This window comes from Saccoglossus kowalevskii, chromosome 6 (genome assembly GCF_978046115.1).
Source record: "Saccoglossus kowalevskii chromosome 6, keSacKowa6.1, whole genome shotgun sequence".
Taxonomy (NCBI): Eukaryota; Metazoa; Hemichordata; class Enteropneusta; family Harrimaniidae; genus Saccoglossus; species Saccoglossus kowalevskii.
In genome coordinates this window covers 4,933,052-4,953,482 of record NC_140646.1, presented here as the reverse complement: position 1 = coordinate 4,953,482, position 20,431 = coordinate 4,933,052, and the positions used below count along the sequence as shown (strand labels likewise).

Genomic DNA, 20,431 nt, shown 5'->3' with positions numbered 1-20,431 from the left:
AGTGTTGTATCTTGTCTCACTCACCTTTGCTATACGTAATACCAGTGTTGTATCTTGTCTCACTCACCTTTGCTTTTTAGCTCCGCTGTCGACTTTGTCGAGCGGAGCTTATCATATGAGTGATTGTCCGTCGTCGTCCGTGTCAATGTTTTACTTTTTCGACTTCTTCTTGAAAACTACAAGCCTGAATGCTTTGATACTTGGTGTATATGTACCTTGGGTAGACCTCTCTTAGGTTTGTTCATTTCATGTTGATATCTTCAATTCTCTAATTTTGGTGAATATTTTTGTCATTTTTGGTAAAAAGTGATATTTTCGACTTCTTGTTAAAAACCGCAAGTGCAATTGCTTTGATATTACATATATAGGTACTACATGTGTACCTCTCTCAGATTTGTTCATTTTGTAATGATATCTTTAATTCTCTAATTTTGGTGAATATTTTTGTCATTTTTGGTAAAAAGTGATATTTTCGACTTCTTGTTAAAAACCGCAAGTGCAATTGCTTTGATATTACATATATAGGTACTACATATGGACCTCTCTCAGATTTGTTCATTTTGTAATGATATCTTTAATTCTCTAATTTTGGTGAATATTTTTGTCATTTTTGGTAAAAAGTGATATTTTCGACTTCTTGTTAAAAACCGCAATTGCTTTGATATTACATATATAGGTACTACATGTGGACCTCTCTCAGAATTGTTCATTTTGTAATGATATCTTTAATTCTCTAATTTTGGTGAATATTTTTATCATTTTTGGTAAAAAGTGATATTTTCGACTTCTTGTTAAAAACCAATAGTTCAATTGCTTTGATATTACGTATATAGATACTACATGTAGACCTTTCTCAGATTTGTTCATTTCGTGATGATATCTTGGATTCTATAATTTTGGTGAATATTTTTGTCATATTTGGTAAAAAGTGATATTTTCGACTTCTTGTTAAAAACCAAAAGTTCAATTGCTTTGATATTACATATATAGATACTACATGTAGACCTTTCTCAGATTTGTTCATTTCGTGATGATATCTTCAATTCTCTAATTTTGGTGAATATTTTAGTCATTTTTGGTAGAAAGTGATATTTTCGACTTCTTGTTAAAAACTGTAAGTCCGATTGCTTTGATACTATACATATTGTTCATTTTCTGATGATGTCTTCAGTTCTTTAATTGAAATGTGCATTTCTAACAGCGGAGCTATCTCAGCCGATAGGCTGCTTGTTAATCTTTATTTCACTGAATTGAGTGTATGTTTCATTCATAAGGTGATTGCTGCCAGGGATGCCTTGAATCGAAAACCCCCAATACTCATTAAAATTGCTCCAGATTTAACAGAAAAAGATAAAGAAGACATTGCAGCAGTAATATCAAATGAAAAGGTGAAATACTTTAAATTTCTAATTTTTTTCTAAACTTACATGTATTTGTGCAAAGCACAGGAGTTTTTAGCTCCGCTCTCGACTTTGTCCAGCGGAGCTTATCATATGAGTGATTATTTGTCCGCACATGTAGACTTCACTCAGATTTGTTCATGATATCTTCAATTCTCTAATTTTGTTGAATAATTTGGTTAAAAAGTGTTATTTTTGATTTCATGTTAAAAACCGCAATTCTGATTGCTTTGATGTTATACATGTACTAAACACCTCAGGTGGTCTTCTCACAGATTTGTTTAATTTCTAATTAGAGGTTATAAACGGTACGCTCAGGTACTTGGTAGCGGATATAAGACCTCTCAGGGGAAAATTAGCATATTTGTCGGGAAATTTAACCCAAATATGCTAATTTTCCCCTGAGAGGTCTTGTATCCGCTACCAAATACCTGAGCGTACCGTTTATAACCTCATTATAATATAACAACGTTATATTTAATTGAAATACAGCATCTTTCCGAAACGAAGTGTGGGGAAAGATGAATAACCATGTTCTAGGGCCTCGGCATACACTCTTTCAATAGACATCACTCCGAGACATGTTCGCACAGGCATGTAATTTGTCCCCGTCCGGACGCAGTCCGAAAAAGGGGACTTAGGTTTTGACCTCCGTGTGTCCGTGCATCTGTGCGTGCGTCCGGACCTGTATCACAGAAATGCCTAGACCAATAACAATCAAACTTCACACATACATCATACATGATATCATACATATGCACGTCTATTTGTTTCATGATCTGATTCAAGATGGCCGAATGGCGGCCATTTTTGTGCAAAAAATCATCAAAATCGGGCATTTCCCGGTTGTTTACAGATGGATTTTGTTCAAACCTTGTATATACGTTGGAAATTATAGGACCTTGATGCACATCATTTTATTTTACGATCTGATTCAAGATGGCCGATTGGCGGCCATTTCTGTGCTAAAAAATCATAAAAAGCAACCATTTCTCGGCTGTTTACAGATGGATTTTGCTCAAACTTGGTATATACATTAGACATTATGGGACCTTGATGCAAATAATTTTATTTTTCAGATAACATTCAAAATGGCCGACTGGCGGCCATTTTGTATTAATCTATGTGGTTCTCGTGCCATATCTCCAACTTGTTTTGACTGATTATGTTCAAATTTTAAATATTCATTATACATCATGTCATACATGTAGATATATTGGTTTGACGATCCTATTCAAAATGGCCGAATGGTTGTCATTTTTGTACTAAAAAATCATCAAATATCAAGCATTTCTGGCATTTATGGATGGATTTTGTTCAAACTTGGTACATACATCAGACATTACGAGTTCCTGATGCACGTCATTTTATCTTTCAGATCAGATTCAAAATGGCTGTCTGGCGGCCATTTTGTTTTAATGAATGGGTTTCCAGACCCATATGTCTGACTTGTTTTGTCTGATTATGTTAAAATTTTTAATATTCATTATACATCATGTCACAGATATACGGATATATTGGTTTGATGATCTTTTTTAAAGTGTGCTATTTTTGTGCTGAAAAAATCCTTGAATATCAAGTATTTCTTGCATTTATGGATGGATTTTGTTCAAACTTATAACACACGTTACACATTACAGGTTCCTGATGCATGTCATTTTATTTTTTAGATTGGATTCAAAATAGCTGACTGGTGGCCATTTTGTTTTAATGATTGGGCTTCTAGAGCCATATCTCTTAAATGCTTTGACTGATTATATTCAAATTTTATATATTCGTTATACATCATGTTATATATATACATGTATTCAAAATGACTGATTTTGAATGCTGTTCCAGAGCAACATTTCTCAATATGGACAAGTACTTGTTTGACGATCAGATACAAATGTCAATCATTTTAAAGTTAAAAAAATCATATTCCTGACATGGTTATATTCCAGCTATATTACTATAAACAAAACTATATATCTTAAATTTGATAACTAACGGGGACTGTGCCATGCGGCTTGTTCAAAGATAAAATGATAAAACAGATTATTATTTATTACTTATTATTAAGTATATTACTGAAAATAAATCGTCAATAAATAGAAAAGGTCTTGTGCTGGACGCCCTTTCACTTTTAACAGTATACCGCCCTCTTTAGGCGCGGGCGGTACGTTCAGCATAGGTCAGAGTTCGCTATAACTATTATGGGCTAGAGTCTCATACGTGTACGCCAACTGCGTTTTGTATGACTGAAGATCGCTACATAAAGTCCTTCTAAAAGAACACTAGACTCAGCGAAGTACGAGTACTAATGCACTTGGACCTCGGAATAGGTCTATACAAATATAAAACAGAAAAAAATATACACATGAATCAACATTATCGCGGATTAATAAATTAACATTTGTTAAGAGTGGTAAATTTGAACGTGGCGGTTTGAAATTTTTCAAGTTGTCATTTTCGAGGATTTTAGTTTGGTTTTGGAGAAATATAATTGTTAGAATACACATATACAGAGCCTCTGATATTGCAGTTTTTGAACAGGCTTTCTGTGGCGACTGAGCTTAAGCATACCATTTCACTTGTGGAGATATTTATCTGACACTGTACTTGAGCCATGCCCGATGTTAATTCCCGAATGATGCTGGAACTGGGGGCCATCCGAAGGTAATTGTTACCACGCTCATCGACGGTAGGAACACCGACTATTGACATTAAAATATCACAACACAGACGTTTTTGTTCACTAGAATTGTTGCGACAGTAACTCCTGATACTCCCTTCATTCTGATGGCCACTTAAATTCATGATTACCCGTGTTGGTATTCCAGCGTTGTTCAATGATTTTATAGCGGTTGCTCTCATACAATGGTTAGTGTACCGCATGCTCAACTCTGCGGCCGCTGATATTTTTTTCATCATTTCCCCCAAAGTATTGTGACCCACAGAAGCGTTTGTATACCAAGTTGTTTCCCTACCTGTAAAGTTACTAATATGCCGCTTGAAAAAAAGCATTATTGCTTGGGTGAAGCTTACTTGTATAATTTAGATTGGCCGTAACAGGACAAAGTGGGAAGTCTGTTTTGTACATCCGTTTCTCTGATTCAAAGTCATCCTTCAAATCCCTGGGGTGGTTTTTGGTTGCTTCCAAATAGGCCAAAGTGATATAATCACGTCCCCATCATCTTTCTTTAAAACAAAACCCTCTTTGTTTAAATCCCGAAGACCCTCCCTTCCTCTTCGGCAAAAGAAAAACTACATAAAACCACACCAAACGTAAAAGGGACACCGGGTCACGGTTGGACAGTGTCCCGCTGGTAAACATCTTGCTCATGTCTCTCGCACTGATAACTGTTTTGTGTTGGATTTTATTTTTCCCCTCCCGCTTCAAACTTTCTACTTTCCCTATAAATACATTATTGGCAGTTTGGAATTCCTGATCTTTGATAATGTTAATGGGGTGATTGAATGGAACATTGGTTATGTGGCGATGGATTGCTGCTCGTATTCCAGTGTAGCTTCTTATGCTGTATTTTTTCCCCAGTCTCTAGCCTTGACCTTGCCATAAAAATGCTTCAATATTTTTGCCAGCTCTTGCACTTCCACCATTTCGAAGGCTGGGTCGATTTTCCATTCAGAACACCATACTATACAAAAAAACCATAAATTTAGTACGGAAATTGGGTCATCATGGGGTCAAACGCTCACGCATTGTTTACAAACATTGAAAATGGCGACATTCGCCGGTACAAACTATAGTTACGATATGTTATTTTTTTTAATTTTGACTTTTATCAAACTTACATTTGAGTACTTTCCTAACCCATTTTGTGGAGACGTTAGTATTCACTTCATTTTTTTTTGCCCTTCAGCAGACACCGGCATTTGTTGATCTGGCTCATTATTACCGCCAGCGTTCTGTTGCTCCCATTTAATTGTAGTTTGATAAAGGTTTTCATCAGTAGCGTCAATTTCATCCAGCTGGACCCATTTGAAATTGAGATCTAAATTGATTTGAGGCTCGTCATCTGACATAATTACTATGTTCTGAAAATGACGCTAGTGACTTGTAGATGACAATATTTATCATATTTCAATCCAGTTTATGCTTTATTAATTATTCATCAAACAGGGCCAGATATAAACCCTGCCTTCAGCCAATCTGATGGCTAGATTCACACTGGTCATATTATAATGATACTATCTAAGAGGCTGCTTTTTCATTAGTCTACTGATATCACACAAGCATTTATTTGATTTAAAATAAAATTTGGTACAAAAATGAACCATGTACAATTCAGTTTGTTATTTAATTACAAATATTTTTAGTTCTTTTTGGCATGTAGCCTGAAAATGTGGACTTACAGCTCCACTGTTCATCCTTGTTTCTCTACTTCTCCTCTACATGATTTTCTGTGTAGATTAATCAGGGCCGTAGCTAGCTTTTTTTCACTAGGGGGGCAGCAAATATATTTTTTTAAGTTGCGTATAAGTGTATAAAGGCTCAGAAGTGTGCAGTTGCGCCATAAGTTAATGGCTATGGGGGGGGGGGGTATATCTATCTATTTTTAACAATAAAATAATCTTGATATATTTGATGAATGTTTACAAAACACGGGGTAATTACAGTATGAACTTTAATACCTGAAACACTTTTGTTCTATCTTCATATATAAGCAACTGTTTTACATTAATTTGCAGGACTGATTAATACAATTGATAGTTGTACAATACACAGTTTATGTTTACAACTTTGGCGATAGCATATTAATTTATCTCCAGTTAGCTTCCCATGAATAAATCACTTTTGGAGAAGGAATGATGTCTGAGCCTCGGTGTACTAGTAACATTGCAAGAGCGCCGAGTCTATCTTGAGCCATGTTAGATCGTGTCCATAACTTCACCCGCCGAAGTGCAGAAAAAGAACGTTCACATGACAGGTGTTGTAAAGAATATTGTGAGAATTCTGTGGATGGCTGGGAAATAGTTGACATCACAAACAGCAGGAGATGAAGCAGCATCATTGGGCCTTTGCCCAATTGGTGTATCACTGAATTTTGTTATCCACTTCTCAATTTCAATATTCAACAAGCAGTCTCTCGGCTGAGATAGCTCCGCTGTTATTCGTCAAAATTAGAGAATTAGCGATATCATCACGAAATAAACAAATCTGAGAGAGGCCTACCTGTAGTACCTATATGTATAACATAAAAGCAATCAGACTTGCGGTTTTTAACAAAAAGTCGAAAATATCATATTTTACCAAAAATATTCATCAAAATTAGAGAGTTAAAGATATCATCCCAAAAATGAACAAATCTGAGAGAGGTCCACATGTAGTACCTATATATGTAATATCAAAGCAATTGCCCTTGCGGTTTTTAAAAAGAAGTCGAAAATATCAGTTTTCACCAAAAATGACAAAACTATTCATCAGAATTGAAGATATCTAAGAGAGGTATACCCAAGGTACATATACACCAAGTAGCAAAGCATTCAGGGTTGTAGTTTTCAAGAAGAAGTTGAGAAAGTAAAACATTGACACGGACGACGGACAATCACTCATATGATAAGTCGACAGCGGAGCTAAAAAAAAATCATTTTTTTGGCTGTTGCCATGGAAATGGTGGACCAGAATTTGTTTTTAGAATTTACAACCTAACTAGAGTGAAGGTGTGACTTGCCAAGTTTGAACCAAATCGGCCCAACCAAAAAATCACAGAAAAGTCAAATTTCTCAGCATAAAAAAAGATATCAAATAGTAACTTTGTGCCCACACTCAAGCTGAGTAGAATGAGCTATGTCTGAGGAGGAGATACATTTGGCACTAAGCTATCCAAAAAAACAGTTTTTGGCTGTTACTATGGCAATGGTCGGCCAAATTTTTTTCAGATTTTACCTAATAACTAGGGTGATGGTGTGACCTGCCTTCCAAGTTTGAGGGAAATAGGCCAAGCCAAAAAAATCACAGAAGAATAAATACGTGAAAACACTGGAAATCACACATACACACAAAATTGATTTTAAGGGCAATCTTGGCGGAGCGGATCGCCAATAGTGAACAAAAATGTTCGTAAAAGACGTTCACCACGAAGTGACTTGTATGTACAACAAATACTCACTCACACAATCTACAACACAACAGTGCAGATTGGCTGCTCAAGACCAATAGCATAGTGACACCTACCAAGTTTACATACAGACATTCCATGGAAGCATTGCTCGCAAACCACTATGAACTCTTGTATCATAGAACATTTACAATTACATAGAATTGTCGCCTCTAGTGATTCTGAAGATAGAACAGCCATGAAATGTTGATCTTTTTATCCTTTGTGTGCATAGGTGTTATGCTTGGCATTCAACTTAATGGTGGGTTACTTATGCACATATTTTTATTCAAATTTGGTAAATGGCAAGACATATTTCACCAACTGATTCAATCTAAAAAATTGAACGAATAAACGGCACATGTCGACAGCAACTATGAGTTTAAAAAATTGAACATGTTATTCTGCGTTTTCTTCGTAGTTTAAAGTGGATGGATTAATTGTAAGTAATACTACCATTACAAGGCCGGATACATTGACAAGTCCAGAGAAAGGTGAAACAGGTGGCTTGAGTGGCCCTCCATTGAAAGAATTGTCAACAAATACATTGAAAGATATGTATAAATTAACCCAAGGTAAGAGGTTTTACAAATTGCAATGTTTCATGTCTTAGTAATTCAGATATAACTGTTTGAAAGCAAGATACCTTTATTCCCCAAAACAGATTGATGAGTTGCTGTACAGGTGTATTTATCAAATCACACATGCATTTATTTAAAGTTGCTTGAATATGATTTTTACATGCAGGCATCCCTCCATCATGCTACTTTATGGATTGGCTCAAAAGTTTTAATCCACTATTTGAATTGCAAAAATTATTTTTCTTTTATTAACGTGCACATGAAATTGAATTCTATAAGCTATGTTTATAAAAAAAATTCTTGTTCTAGAAATCACAAGATAAATATCACAACTTTTGGAAGGAATGAAATTTTCCTGTACAGGTCTCTATTTGGCAGACACTGTCAATGAGGTGAATTGGAGTTCTTCCTCAACTAAATTGTTTGGAATGAATCAGCTTATGGCAGCTACTGTCAGCTGACTCAAAACAACAACCAAATGCAATGATTCTATACCTGTTATTGAGAGAAAGGACTAACACTTTTTTGTGACTGTGACTGCATCTGGTTTAGGTGAGATACCCATCATCGGTGTTGGCGGAATCAGCAATGGTCAAGATGCATATGAGAAGATAAGGGCTGGAGCATCATTGGTACAACTCTACACATCTTTGACGTATCAAGGACCACCAGTGGTAAAGAAAATCAAACAGGAATTAGTGCTACTACTAAAGTAAATATCTGCATTTATTATTGCTATAATTTCTAGTCCAGATCAGCCTTGCATTTATTCCATGCTAGGGAGTCAACCCAAGTACATGTACAAGGACAGAGTAGGTTTTGTCATTTTTCACAATACTCTCTCTCGTATTTTTAGGAAAGATGGATTCCAGTCAGTGTCAGAGGCAGTTGGTATTGACAGTAGCAAGTGACGTTTTCATCAAGAAATTTAATGGTACAGCTTTTGCAACAACATCAAATCATATTTATTACTATACACTGTATGTACAATAAACATAGCTTTCATAAAAAATGTGTCATCTCTACTTTGGCTCTACTATATTGCCAGATCTGGCAACTGGAATCAGCTCCTGTCGATATTCTAAAGGCATATACTTTTCAACCAATAACGTTAAACTCTGCTTCTCAGTAACAAACCTCTGTCTGTGAGAGAAAAAGAAACATAAAATGATGTTAGATTTAACAAAATGTGTTTTTGACCCTCAGGCAAGTTGTTAATGTCATGGTGATTGGAAAGTTGCATGTATTAAAAAAAGTTGGTAATAGCCCAGCACAATCTATCTTGTATTTCTTGTAGTTTTAGTGGACCCCATAGCTCACAACAAGTAATCTACCTTGTATTTCTTGTAGTTTTAGTGGACCCCATAGCTCACAACAACCAATCTACCTTGTATTTCTTGTTGTTTTAGTGGACCCCATAGCTCACAACAAGTAATCTACCTTGTATTTCTTGTTGTTTTAGTAGACCCCATAGCTCACAACAACCAATCTACCTTGTATTTCTTGTTGTTTTAGTGAACCCCATAGCTCACAACAAGCAATCTACCTTGTATTTCTTGTTGTTTTAGTAGACCCCATAGCTCACAACAAGCAATCTACCTTGTATTTCTTGTTGTTTTAGTGGACCCCATAGCTCACAAGCAATCTACCTTGTAGTTTTAGTGGACCCCATAGCTCACAACAAGTAATCTACCTTGTATTTCTTGTTGTTTTAGTGGACCCCATAGCTCACAACAAGTAATCTACCTTGTATTTCTTGTTGTTTTAGTAGACCCCATAGCTCACAACAAGCAATCTACCTTGTATTTCTTGTTGTTTTAGTAGACCCCATAGCTCACAACAAGCAATCTACCTTGTATTTCTTGTTGTTTTAGTGGACTCCATAGCTCACAACAAGCAATCTACCTTGTATTTCTTGTTGTTTTAGTGAACCCCATAGCTCACAACAAGCAATCTACCTTGTATTTCTTGTTGTTTTAGTGGACCCCATAGCTCACAAGCAATCTACCTTGTATTTCTTGTTGTTTTAGTGGACCCCATAGCTCACAACAAGCAATCTACCTTGTATTTCTTGTTGTTTTAGTGGACCCCATAGCTCACAACAAGCAATCTACCTTGTTGTTTTAGTTGACCCCATAGCTCACAACAAGCAATCTACCTTGTTTTAGTTGACCCCATAGCTCACAACAAGCAATCTACCTTGTATTTCTTGTTTTAGTGGACCCCATAGCTCACAACAAGCAATCTACCTTGTATTTCTTATTGTTTTAGTGGACCCATAGCTCACAACAAGCAATCTACCTTGTATTTCTTGTTGTTTTAGTAGACCCCATAGCTCACAACAAGCAATCTACCTTGTATTTCTTGTTGTTTTAGTGGACCCCATAGCTCACAACAAGCAATCTACCTTGTATTTCTTGTTGTTTTAGTGGACCCATAGCTCACAACAAGCAATCTACCTTGTATTTCTTGTTGTTTTAGTAGACCCCATAGCTCACAACAAGCAATCTACCTTGTATTTCTTGTTGTTTTAGTGGACCCCATAGCTCACAACAAGCAATCTACCTTGTAGTTTTAGTGCACCCCATAGCTCACAACAAGCAATCTACCTTGTATTTCTTGTTGTTTTAGTGGACCCCATAGCTCACAACAAGTAATCTACCTTGTATTTCTTGTTGTTTTAGTAGACCCCATAGCTCACAACAAGCAATCTACCTTGTATTTCTTGTTGTTTTAGTAGACCCCATAGCTCACAACAAGCAATCTACCTTGTATTTCTTGTTGTTTTAGTGGACCCCATAGCTCACAACAAGCAATCTACCTTGTAGTTTTAGTGGACCCCATAGCTCACAACAAGCAATCTACCTTGTATTTCTTGTTGTTTTAGTGGACCCATAGCTCACAACAAGCAATCTACCTTGTATTTCTTATTGTTTTAGTGGACCCATAGCTCACAACAAGCAATCTACCTTGTATTTCTTGTTGTTTTAGTAGACCCCATAGCTCACAACAAGCAATCTACCTTGTATTTCTTGTTGTTTTAGTGGACCCCATAGCTCACAACAAGCAATCTACCTTGTATTTCTAGTTGTTTTAGTGGACCCATAGCTCACAACAAGCAATCTACCTTGTATTTCTTGTTGTTTTAGTAGACCCCATAGCTCACAACAAGCAATCTACCTTGTACTTCTTGTTGTTTTAGTGGACCCCATAGCTCACAACAAGCAATCTACCTTGTAGTTTTAGTGGACCCCATAGCTCACAACAAGCAATCTACCTTGTATTTCTTGTTGTTTTAGTGGACCCCATAGCTCACAACAAGCAATCTACCTTGTAGTTTTAGTGGACCCCATAGCTCACAACAAGTAATCTACCTTGTATTTCTTGTTGTTTTAGTGGACCCCATAGCTTACAACAAGCAATCTACCTTGTATTTCTTGTTGTTTTAGTGGACCCCATAGCTCACAACAAGCAATCTACCTTGTATTTCTTGTTGTTTTAGTGTACCCCATAGCTCACAACAAGCAATCTACCTTGTATTTCTTGTTGTTTTAGTGGACCCCATAGCTCACAACAAGTAATCTACCTTGTATTTCTTGTTGTTTAAGTGAACCCCATAGCTCACAAGTAATCTACCTTGTATTTCTTGTTGTTTTAGTGGACCCCATACACACTGTAGCTCACAACAAGTAATCTACCTTGTATTTCTTGTTGTTTTAGTGAACCCCATAGCTCACAACAAGTAATCTACCTTGTATTTCTTGTTGTTTTAGTGAACCCCATAGCTCACAACAAGCAATCTACCTTGTATTTCTTGTTGTTTTAATGGACCCCATAGCTCACAACAAGTAATCTACCTTGTATTTCTTGTTGTTTTAGTGGACCCCATAGCTCACAACAAGCAATCTACCTTGTATTTCTTGTTGTTTTAGTGAACCCCATAGCTCACAACAAGCAATCTACCTTGTATTTCTTGTTGTTTTAGTGAACCCCATAGCTCACAACAAGCAATCTACCTTGTATTTCTTGTTGTTTTAGTGGACCCCATACATGTAGCTTACAACAAGCAATCTACCTTGTATTTCTTGTTGTTTTAGTGGACCCCATAGCTCACAACAAGCAATCTACCTTGTATTTCTTGTTGTTTTAGTGTACCCCATAGCTCACAACAAGCAATCTACCTTGTATTTCTTGTTGTTTTAGTGGACCCCATAGCTCACAACAAGTAATCTACCTTGTATTTCTTGTTGTTTTAGTGAACCCCATAGCTCACAACAAGTAATCTACCTTGTATTTCTTGTTGTTTTAGTGGACCCCATAGCTCACAACAAGTAATCTACCTTGTATTTCTTGTTGTTTTAGTGAACCCCATAGCTCACAACAAGTAATCTACCTTGTATTTCTTGTTGTTTTAGTGGACCCCATAGCTCACAACAAGTAATCTACCTTGTATTTCTTGTTGTTTTAGTGAACCCCATAGCTCACAACAAGCAATCTACCTTGTATTTCTTGTTGTTTTAATGGACCCCATAGCTCACAACAAGTAATCTACCTTGTATTTCTTGTTGTTTTAGTGGACCCCATAGCTCACAACAAGCAATCTACCTTGTATTTCTTGTTGTTTTAGTGAACCCCATAGCTCACAACAAGTAATCTACCTTGTATTTCTTGTTGTTTTAGTGAACCCCATAGCTCACAACAAGCAATCTACCTTGTATTTCTTGTTGTTTTAGTGGACCTCATAGCTCACTACAAGCAATCTACCTTGTAGTTTTAGTGCACCCCATAGCTCACAACAAGTAAACTACCTTGTAGTTTTAGTGCACCCCATAGCTCACAACAAGTAATCTACCTTGTATTTCTTGTTGTTTTAGTGGACCCCATAGCTCACAAGCAATCTACCTTGTATTTCTTGTTGTTTTAGTGGACCCCATAGCTCACAACAAGCAATCTACCTTGTATTTCTTGTAGTTTTAGTGGACCCCATAGCTCACAACAAGCAATCTACCTTGTATTTCTTGTTGTTTTAGTGGACCCCATAGCTCACAACAAGCAATCTACCTTGTATTTCTTGTTGTTTTAGTGAACCCCATAGCTCACAACAAGTAATCTACCTTGTATTTCTTGTTGTTTTAGTAGACCCCATAGCTCACAACAACCAATCTACCTTGTATTTCTTGTTGTTTTAGTAGACCCCATAGCTCACAACAAGCAATCTACCTTGTATTTCTTGTTGTTTTAGTGGACCCCATAGCTCACAACAAGCAATCTACCTTGTATTTCTTGTTGTTTTAGTGGACCCCATAGCTCACAACAAGCAATCTACCTTGTATTTCTTGTTGTTTTAGTAGACCCCATAGCTCACAACAAGCAATCTACCTTGTATTTCTTGTTGTTTTAGTGGACCCCATAGCTCACAACAAGCAATCTACCTTGTAGTTTTAGTGGACCCCATAGCTCACAACAAGTAATCTACCTTGTATTTCTTGTTGTTTTAGTGGACCCCATAGCTTACAACAAGCAATCTACCTTGTATTTCTTGTTGTTTTAGTGGACCCCATAGCTCACAACAAGCAATCTACCTTGTATTTCTTGTTGTTTTAGTGGACCCCATAGCTCACAACAAGCAATCTACCTTGTATTTCTTGTTGTTTTAGTGGACCCCATAGCTCACAACAAGCAATCTACCTTGTATTTCTTGTTGTTTTAGTGGACCCCATAGCTCACAACAAGCAATCTACCTTGTAGTTTTAGTGGACCCCATAGCTCACAACAAGTAATCTACCTTGTATTTCTTGTTGTTTTAGTGGACCCCATAGCTTACAACAAGCAATCTACCTTGTATTTCTTGTTGTTTTAGTGGACCCCATAGCTCACAACAAGCAATCTACCTTGTATTTCTTGTTGTTTTAGTGGACCCCATAGCTCACAACAAGCAATCTACCTTGTATTTCTTGTTGTTTTAGTGGACCCCATAGCTCACAACAAGCAATCTACCTTGTAGTTTTAGTGGACCCCATAGCTCACAACAAGCAATCTACCTTGTAGTTTTAGTGGACCCCATAGCTCACAACAAGTAATCTACCTTGTATTTTTCTTGTTGTTTTAGTGGACCCCATAGCTTACAACAAGCAATCTACCTTGTATTTCTTATTGTTTTAGTGGACCCCATAGCTCACAACAAGCAATCTACCTTGTATTTCTTGTTGTTTTAGTGGACCCCATAGCTCACAACAAGCAATCTACCTTGTATTTCTTGTTGTTTTAGTGGACCCCATAGCTCACAACAAGTAATCTACCTTGTATTTCTTGTTGTTTTAGTGGACCCCATAGCTCACAACAAGCAATCTACCTTGTATTTCTTGTTGTTTTAGTAGACCCCATAGCTCACAACAAGCAATCTACCTTGTATTTCTTGTTGTTTTAGTGGACCCCATAGCTCACAACAAGCAATCTACCTTGTATTTCTTGTTGTTTTAGTGGACCCCATAGCTCACAACAAGCAATCTACCTTGTATTTCTTGTTGTTTTAGTAGACCCCATAGCTCACAACAAGCAATCTACCTTGTATTTCTTGTTGTTTTAGTTGACCCCAAAGCTCACAACAAGCAATCTACCTTGTACTTCTTGTTGTTTTAGTGGACCCCATAGCTCATTACAAGCAATCTACCTTGTATTTCTTGTTGTTTTAGTAGACCCCATAGTTCACAACAAGCAATCTACCTTGTATTTCTTGTTGTTTTAGTGGACCCCATAGCTCACAACAAGCAATCTACCTTGTAGTTTTAGTGGACCCCATAGCTCACAACAAGCAATCTACCTTGTAGTTTTAGTGGACCCCATAGCTCACAACAAGTAATCTACCTTGTATTTCTTGTTGTTTTAGTGAACCCCATAGCTCACAACAAGCAATCTACCTTGTATTTCTTGTTGTTTTAGTGGACCCCATAGCTCACAACAAGTAATCTACCTTGTATTTCTTGTTGTTTTAGTGGACCCCATAGCTCACAACAAGCAATCTACCTTGTATTTCTTGTTGTTTTAGTGGACCCCATAGCTCACAACAAGTAATCTACCTTGTATTTCTTGTTGTTTTAGTGGACCCCATAGCTCACAACAAGCAATCTACCTTGTATTTCTTGTTGTTTTAGTGGACCCCATAGCGTACAACAAGCAATCTACCTTGTATTTCTTGTTGTTTTAGTGGACCCCATAGCTCACAACAAGCAATCTACCTTGTATTTCTTGTTGTTTTAGTGGACCCCATAGCTCACAACAAGCAATCTACCTTGTATTTCTTGTTGTTTTAGTGAACCCCATAGCTCACAACAAGTAATCTACCTTGTATTTCTTGTTGTTTTAGTGAACCCCATAGCTCACAACAAGCAATCTACCTTGTATTTCTTGTTGTTTTAGTGGACCCCATAGCTCACAACAAGCAATCTACCTTGTATTTCTTGTTGTTTTAGTGGACCCCATAGCTCACAACAACCAATCTACCTTGTATTTCTTGTTGTTTTAGTGAACCCCATAGCTCACAACAAGCAATCTACCTTGTATTTCTTGTTGTTTTAGTGGACCCCATAGCTCACAACAAGTAATCGACCTTGTATTTCTTGTTGTTTTAGTGGACCCCATAGCTCACAACAAGCAATCTACCTTGTATTTCTTGTTGTTTTAGTGGACCCCATAGCTCACAACAAGCAATCTACCTTGTATTTCTTGTTGTTTTAGTGGACCCCATAGCTCACAACAAGCAATCTACCTTGTATTTCTTGTTGCTTTCGTGGACCCCATAGCTCACAACAAGCAATCTACCTTGTATTTCTTGTTGTTTTAGTGGACCCCATAGCTCACAACAAGCAATCTACCTTGTATTTCTTGTTGTTTTAGTGGACCCCATAGCTCACAACAAGCAATCTACCTTGTATTTCTTGTTGTTTTAGTGGACCCCATAGCTCACAACAAGCAATCTACCTTGTATTTCTTGTTGTTTTAGTGGACCCCATAGCTCACAACAAGCAATCTACCTTGTATTTCTTGTTGCTTTCGTGGACCCCATAGCTCACAACAAGCAATCTACCTTGTATTTCTTGTTGTTTTAGTGGACCCCATAGCTCACTACAAGCAATCTAAACATTAGGCTTTCCAAACAATTTAAAAAAATTAACCATAAAATGTTTCAAGAACATTAAAAATTATGACTTGCAGACTATGTACCTTTTCATAAGTAGCTCTAAATCTACTTGTGATACTGTTTTACGACCGGCATGAATGATATAAGCCAGCAGATCATGACTCGCATGTTTGAAAAATTTTTCAGACCTACAATAAAAATAACATCAAATTTTTAGTACAATATAAGTATCACACACCAGCACATACTAATGCATAGATGCTAGAAAGTGTTCCAATGTAAACTTAATAATTCTTGATATTTACTGAATAATTAATATACATTTTCATTTATAGATTGATATCAAACTAATTTAGTTAATATGCAAATTAGCTAATTAACATATGCAGATTAATATCACTTTTGAACACAAACGACCAGATGGTCAAAAGTACTATGTGTTAGCTTGAATATAGTTTGGTTCTAACTGACATGCCAAGACTGTTCATATCTGATTGATATGACACATCAAGGTCAAATACATGTATGCTATGAAGCAACATGTCCCCAAATATCAAAGCTGCCAGTCTCTTAGTCATTAATACAAGTGACCTGACAATCAAAATAGCTCCACTGTCCTACAAGAATATTGTGGTAGCAAAGTCAGCCCAAGCAATGCACACCAATAAGACTTCTTTGAAACTGCCAGCTCAATTTGATACCAAGTATCAAAGGAAATGAGCTGATAGTTTTCAAGAAGTCAAAAATAGTATCAGGTATTTTTTTAAACAAGGGAACAGTCAGGGCGCAGCACACTCATGCTATGGCCATGCGCCCCTTACCCTGGGGAGCAGATACTCTGGCAACCATAAAATTCTGATTGACCAGGGATCACATGGGAATATGGTGGCCGAACCGGATTAGTAACCAAGATCTCTGGGAACAAACAAACCAGATATCTCCCACAAATAAGCTGAAGAAAAGAAAATGGACTTGGATTGGTCATACACTAAGGAACCATCACTAGAAAGGCATTGCAATGGAATCCACAGGGGAAGAGAAATAGAGGAAAGTCAAGGCATAGAACATGGTAACAGAAAATGAAGAAGATGGGGCACACCATCACCAGACTAGCCCAGCCCAGAGCAGAAGAGAGTGGAAGGAGACTGTCGGTGGCCTATGCTTTACAGGGAGTTGAAAGGCTAAAAGAGAAGAAAAAGGGATCACATGTGGCCACAGTTATTAACTGTGACTTGTCTGATAGTAATTTTGGCCCCAAGGAAGCAATAGAATGCTTCATTTTAACTTAGAATTATCAAAAATTCCACACCCTGGTAGAGAGTACCCTATCTCCCCCACTTGGTGGCGCCACTTCATTTGCAGTACTCCCTCTTGCAGTTTTTTTCTAGTAAAACCTCCGAGTATTGCATACAGAAAATGACAAAAATATTTGCAAATAGAGAATTGAAGATATTTACGGTAGTACCAAAAATTACAAAAACATTCACTAAAAAATAAATCCTGATAATGTCACCAAATTAACAAATGTGAAATCAGTCCGATGCTTGGCAACGGATCAAGCCCTAGGGCTATACCTGTATGGTATACGACAACTAACACTTAAGCATTAGTTTTGTTCATTCTGTCATAATTCTCTTTCTCTGCTACTTGCTTTTGCTTGTCAACTTGTAAATACAAGTTCAGATATGAAACATTAAATTGCAAGATGACATTCAGAGTTTCTTTTGACATACCCTTCATAAACTGCATCCATCGCTGCTGGACTCACTCTCAGCCTGGAGTGAAATGTAAACATGTTTTTAATCAGAGACTTTGGCAGTGTTGTCTTTGATTGTTGCTTGGTTCTTGCTGGCTTTCTAAAATGTACAGACCAATAAACATAAATTACTAGTAACATGATATAAATGACAATTATGTTTTTGTTCTGCAGGAATTGTCACTTTTTAGATCGATTGAACACTAAAAGGTGGTGATCAGCATCACGCCACGCGTTCACGAGATATGGGTCATATATAAACAAAGCTGACGACTTTGACTGTTGCACAGACCGACAAGTTTAAACTGAGACTCAAACCAAATATGTATTTAGGTAATTTCTTTGGTGATTGAAAGGTATCAAAGGAGTCACTGACGATAATTAGTGTAAGCCGTGCCCAGATCAAAATTTGTACTCATGATTTAATTAGAAATGTGCATTGGAATGTGAAAATCAATGACTATTACCCATGAAGACTAATATTTAATTAGAAATGTGCATTGGTATGTGAAAATCAATGATCATTACCCATGAAGACTAATATTTAATTAGAAATGTGCATTGGAATGTGAAAATCAATGACTATTACCAATGAAGACTAATATTTAATTAGAAATGTGCATTGGAATGTGAAAATCAATGACTATTACCCATGAAGACTAATATTTAATTAGAAATGTGCATTGGAATGTGAAAATCAATGATCATTACCCATGAAGACTAATATTTAATTAGAAATGTGCATTGGAATGTGAAAATCAATGACCATTACCCATGAAGACTAATATTTAATTAGAAATGTGCATTGGAATGTGAAAATCAATGACCATTACCCATGAAGACTAATATTTAATTAGAAATGTGCATTGGAATGTGAAAATCAATGACCATTACCCATGAAGACTAATATTTAATTAGAAATGTGCATTGGAATGTGAAAATCAATGATCATTACCCATGAAGACTAAGACAGAGGTAAATAGGGATCAATATCATTTGTCATCCATGTTCAAATTACTGTAAAATGTTTTAGCAAGAACAAGTCATTGAAAATGACACAGTCCCCGTTAAGTTCTCTTTGTGCTCGTCATATTAAAGCGGAGGGGTTGTCACGAGCGTGTCCTTGAAACTTGAGTTCCATGTGGCGTATACAACAGATTGTTTATTTACATCAAAACATGTGTTTCGTGTCATAGTAATATGGCCAAAATAAAAACAGCCGTTATTCAGCCATCTTTGATCTGATTATGAAACACACTGATATGTATGATGTATGTGCCAAATATGAATGAAAATGGTACATAAATTGTGGAAATATAGTAGTAAGGCCAAAAAGTCAGATGGCTGTCAGATGGCTGTCAATTGGCCATCCTTGACCAGATTTTGAAACAAATTGTCATGGACATGCATCTTAACATGTATAAAGTACATGTATGTGCCAAATTTGAATAAAAACTGACAGAGCACGTCCAAGATACCCCATAAAAAAACAAAACAAGATGCCTGCCAGTCGACCATCTTTGATCCAATTGCGAAATAAATCATCATGGACATGTATCCTAACATGTATAATGTATGTACCAAGTTTGAATGACAACTGACAAAGCATGTCCAAAATACAACATTTTCAAAAAACAAGATGGCTGCCAGTCGGCCATTTTGAATCGAATCGCTAAACCACTGCATGTGCATATGTCCCACATAAAGTACTAGGCACATGCAAAGAATGAACGGAATCAGTCCAGGGGATTCTGAGATACGACTCCGGACGAACGCACGGACGGACGGAGACAGAATTATAAGTCCCCGTTTTTGGACTAATTAAAATGCTGTATCAATTTTTTTTTCACTGATTTTTAATGAGTTGAATGAAAGAAAAAAGGTATTTTGACTGGATTAAATTTTTATGGATTCATTTCTTTTTCTGTGATAATAGCGAAAATAGTCTTGGACACTCATACATGTAGCATGCTGGAGAGCAACAAACTCATTAAAGGCTTCCCATGATAGAAGAACAGCTGTCATGACATTTCTGTCCCTGAAGTGGGCTCCCCATTCTACTTGAGGTGTCTATGACCAGAGTTATGTTTGGAGTCAATCAGTGTTTTCTTCTTATGTTAGTTAAGTCCATGCTAACTGTGTTCTTGACCCATACCACTGACTTGTACTAATGCCTGAATCAGGTGCACTCTGTGAGCTGCTTTGGCAATAGGCATAAATAGTCATTCTGAACGGTGCAGTTGTTCTGAAATGTGGTAAGACTGCAAGGCTTCCGATCCTGAAACTCTCTGGCAGTACCGATTAGGATGCATTTCGAAATCCATCCTCAGAAACACGAATTTCTGAGAAGGAATTGGGAATGACTTCCTTACATTTACTATGAATCCTAAATAAATGGAGAATCGTGATTGTTTCGTTTTATGAAAATGCATGGTGCTATATTAAGTCTTATATTA

The 20,431-nt window shown here is 36.8% G+C and overlaps 2 protein-coding genes across 5 annotated transcripts in view; one reads left to right on the top strand and one right to left on the bottom strand.

Annotated features, from left to right (window-relative positions):
- Window positions 1-9,358, top strand: part of LOC100376471 (dihydroorotate dehydrogenase (quinone), mitochondrial-like) — a 41,782-nt gene extending 32,424 nt beyond the window's left edge. For both annotated transcript variants that reach the window (XM_085499980.1, XM_085499979.1), the window contains 4 exons: window positions 1,275-1,388; window positions 7,923-8,076; window positions 8,635-8,794; window positions 8,939-9,358. In XM_085499980.1, the coding sequence (XP_085356106.1) occupies window positions 1,275-1,388; window positions 7,923-8,076; window positions 8,635-8,794; window positions 8,939-8,993 (483 nt within the window). In that variant the 3' untranslated portion in view covers window positions 8,994-9,358. The remainder of the gene's footprint in view (window positions 1-1,274; window positions 1,389-7,922; window positions 8,077-8,634; window positions 8,795-8,938) is intronic.
- The window catches only part of LOC102810270 (uncharacterized), a 65,597-nt gene continuing 54,189 nt past the window's right edge, over window positions 9,024-20,431 (bottom strand). For 2 of the 3 annotated variants that reach the window (XM_085499976.1, XM_085499977.1), the window contains exons 8-10: window positions 17,953-18,075; window positions 16,303-16,407; window positions 9,024-9,225 (exon numbers count right to left, since the gene is read on the bottom strand). In XM_085499976.1, the coding sequence (XP_085356102.1) occupies window positions 9,105-9,225; window positions 16,303-16,407; window positions 17,953-18,075 (349 nt within the window). In that variant the 3' untranslated portion in view covers window positions 9,024-9,104. The remainder of the gene's footprint in view (window positions 9,226-16,302; window positions 16,408-17,952; window positions 18,076-20,431) is intronic. The other variant, XM_085499978.1, reaches the window with a different exon arrangement.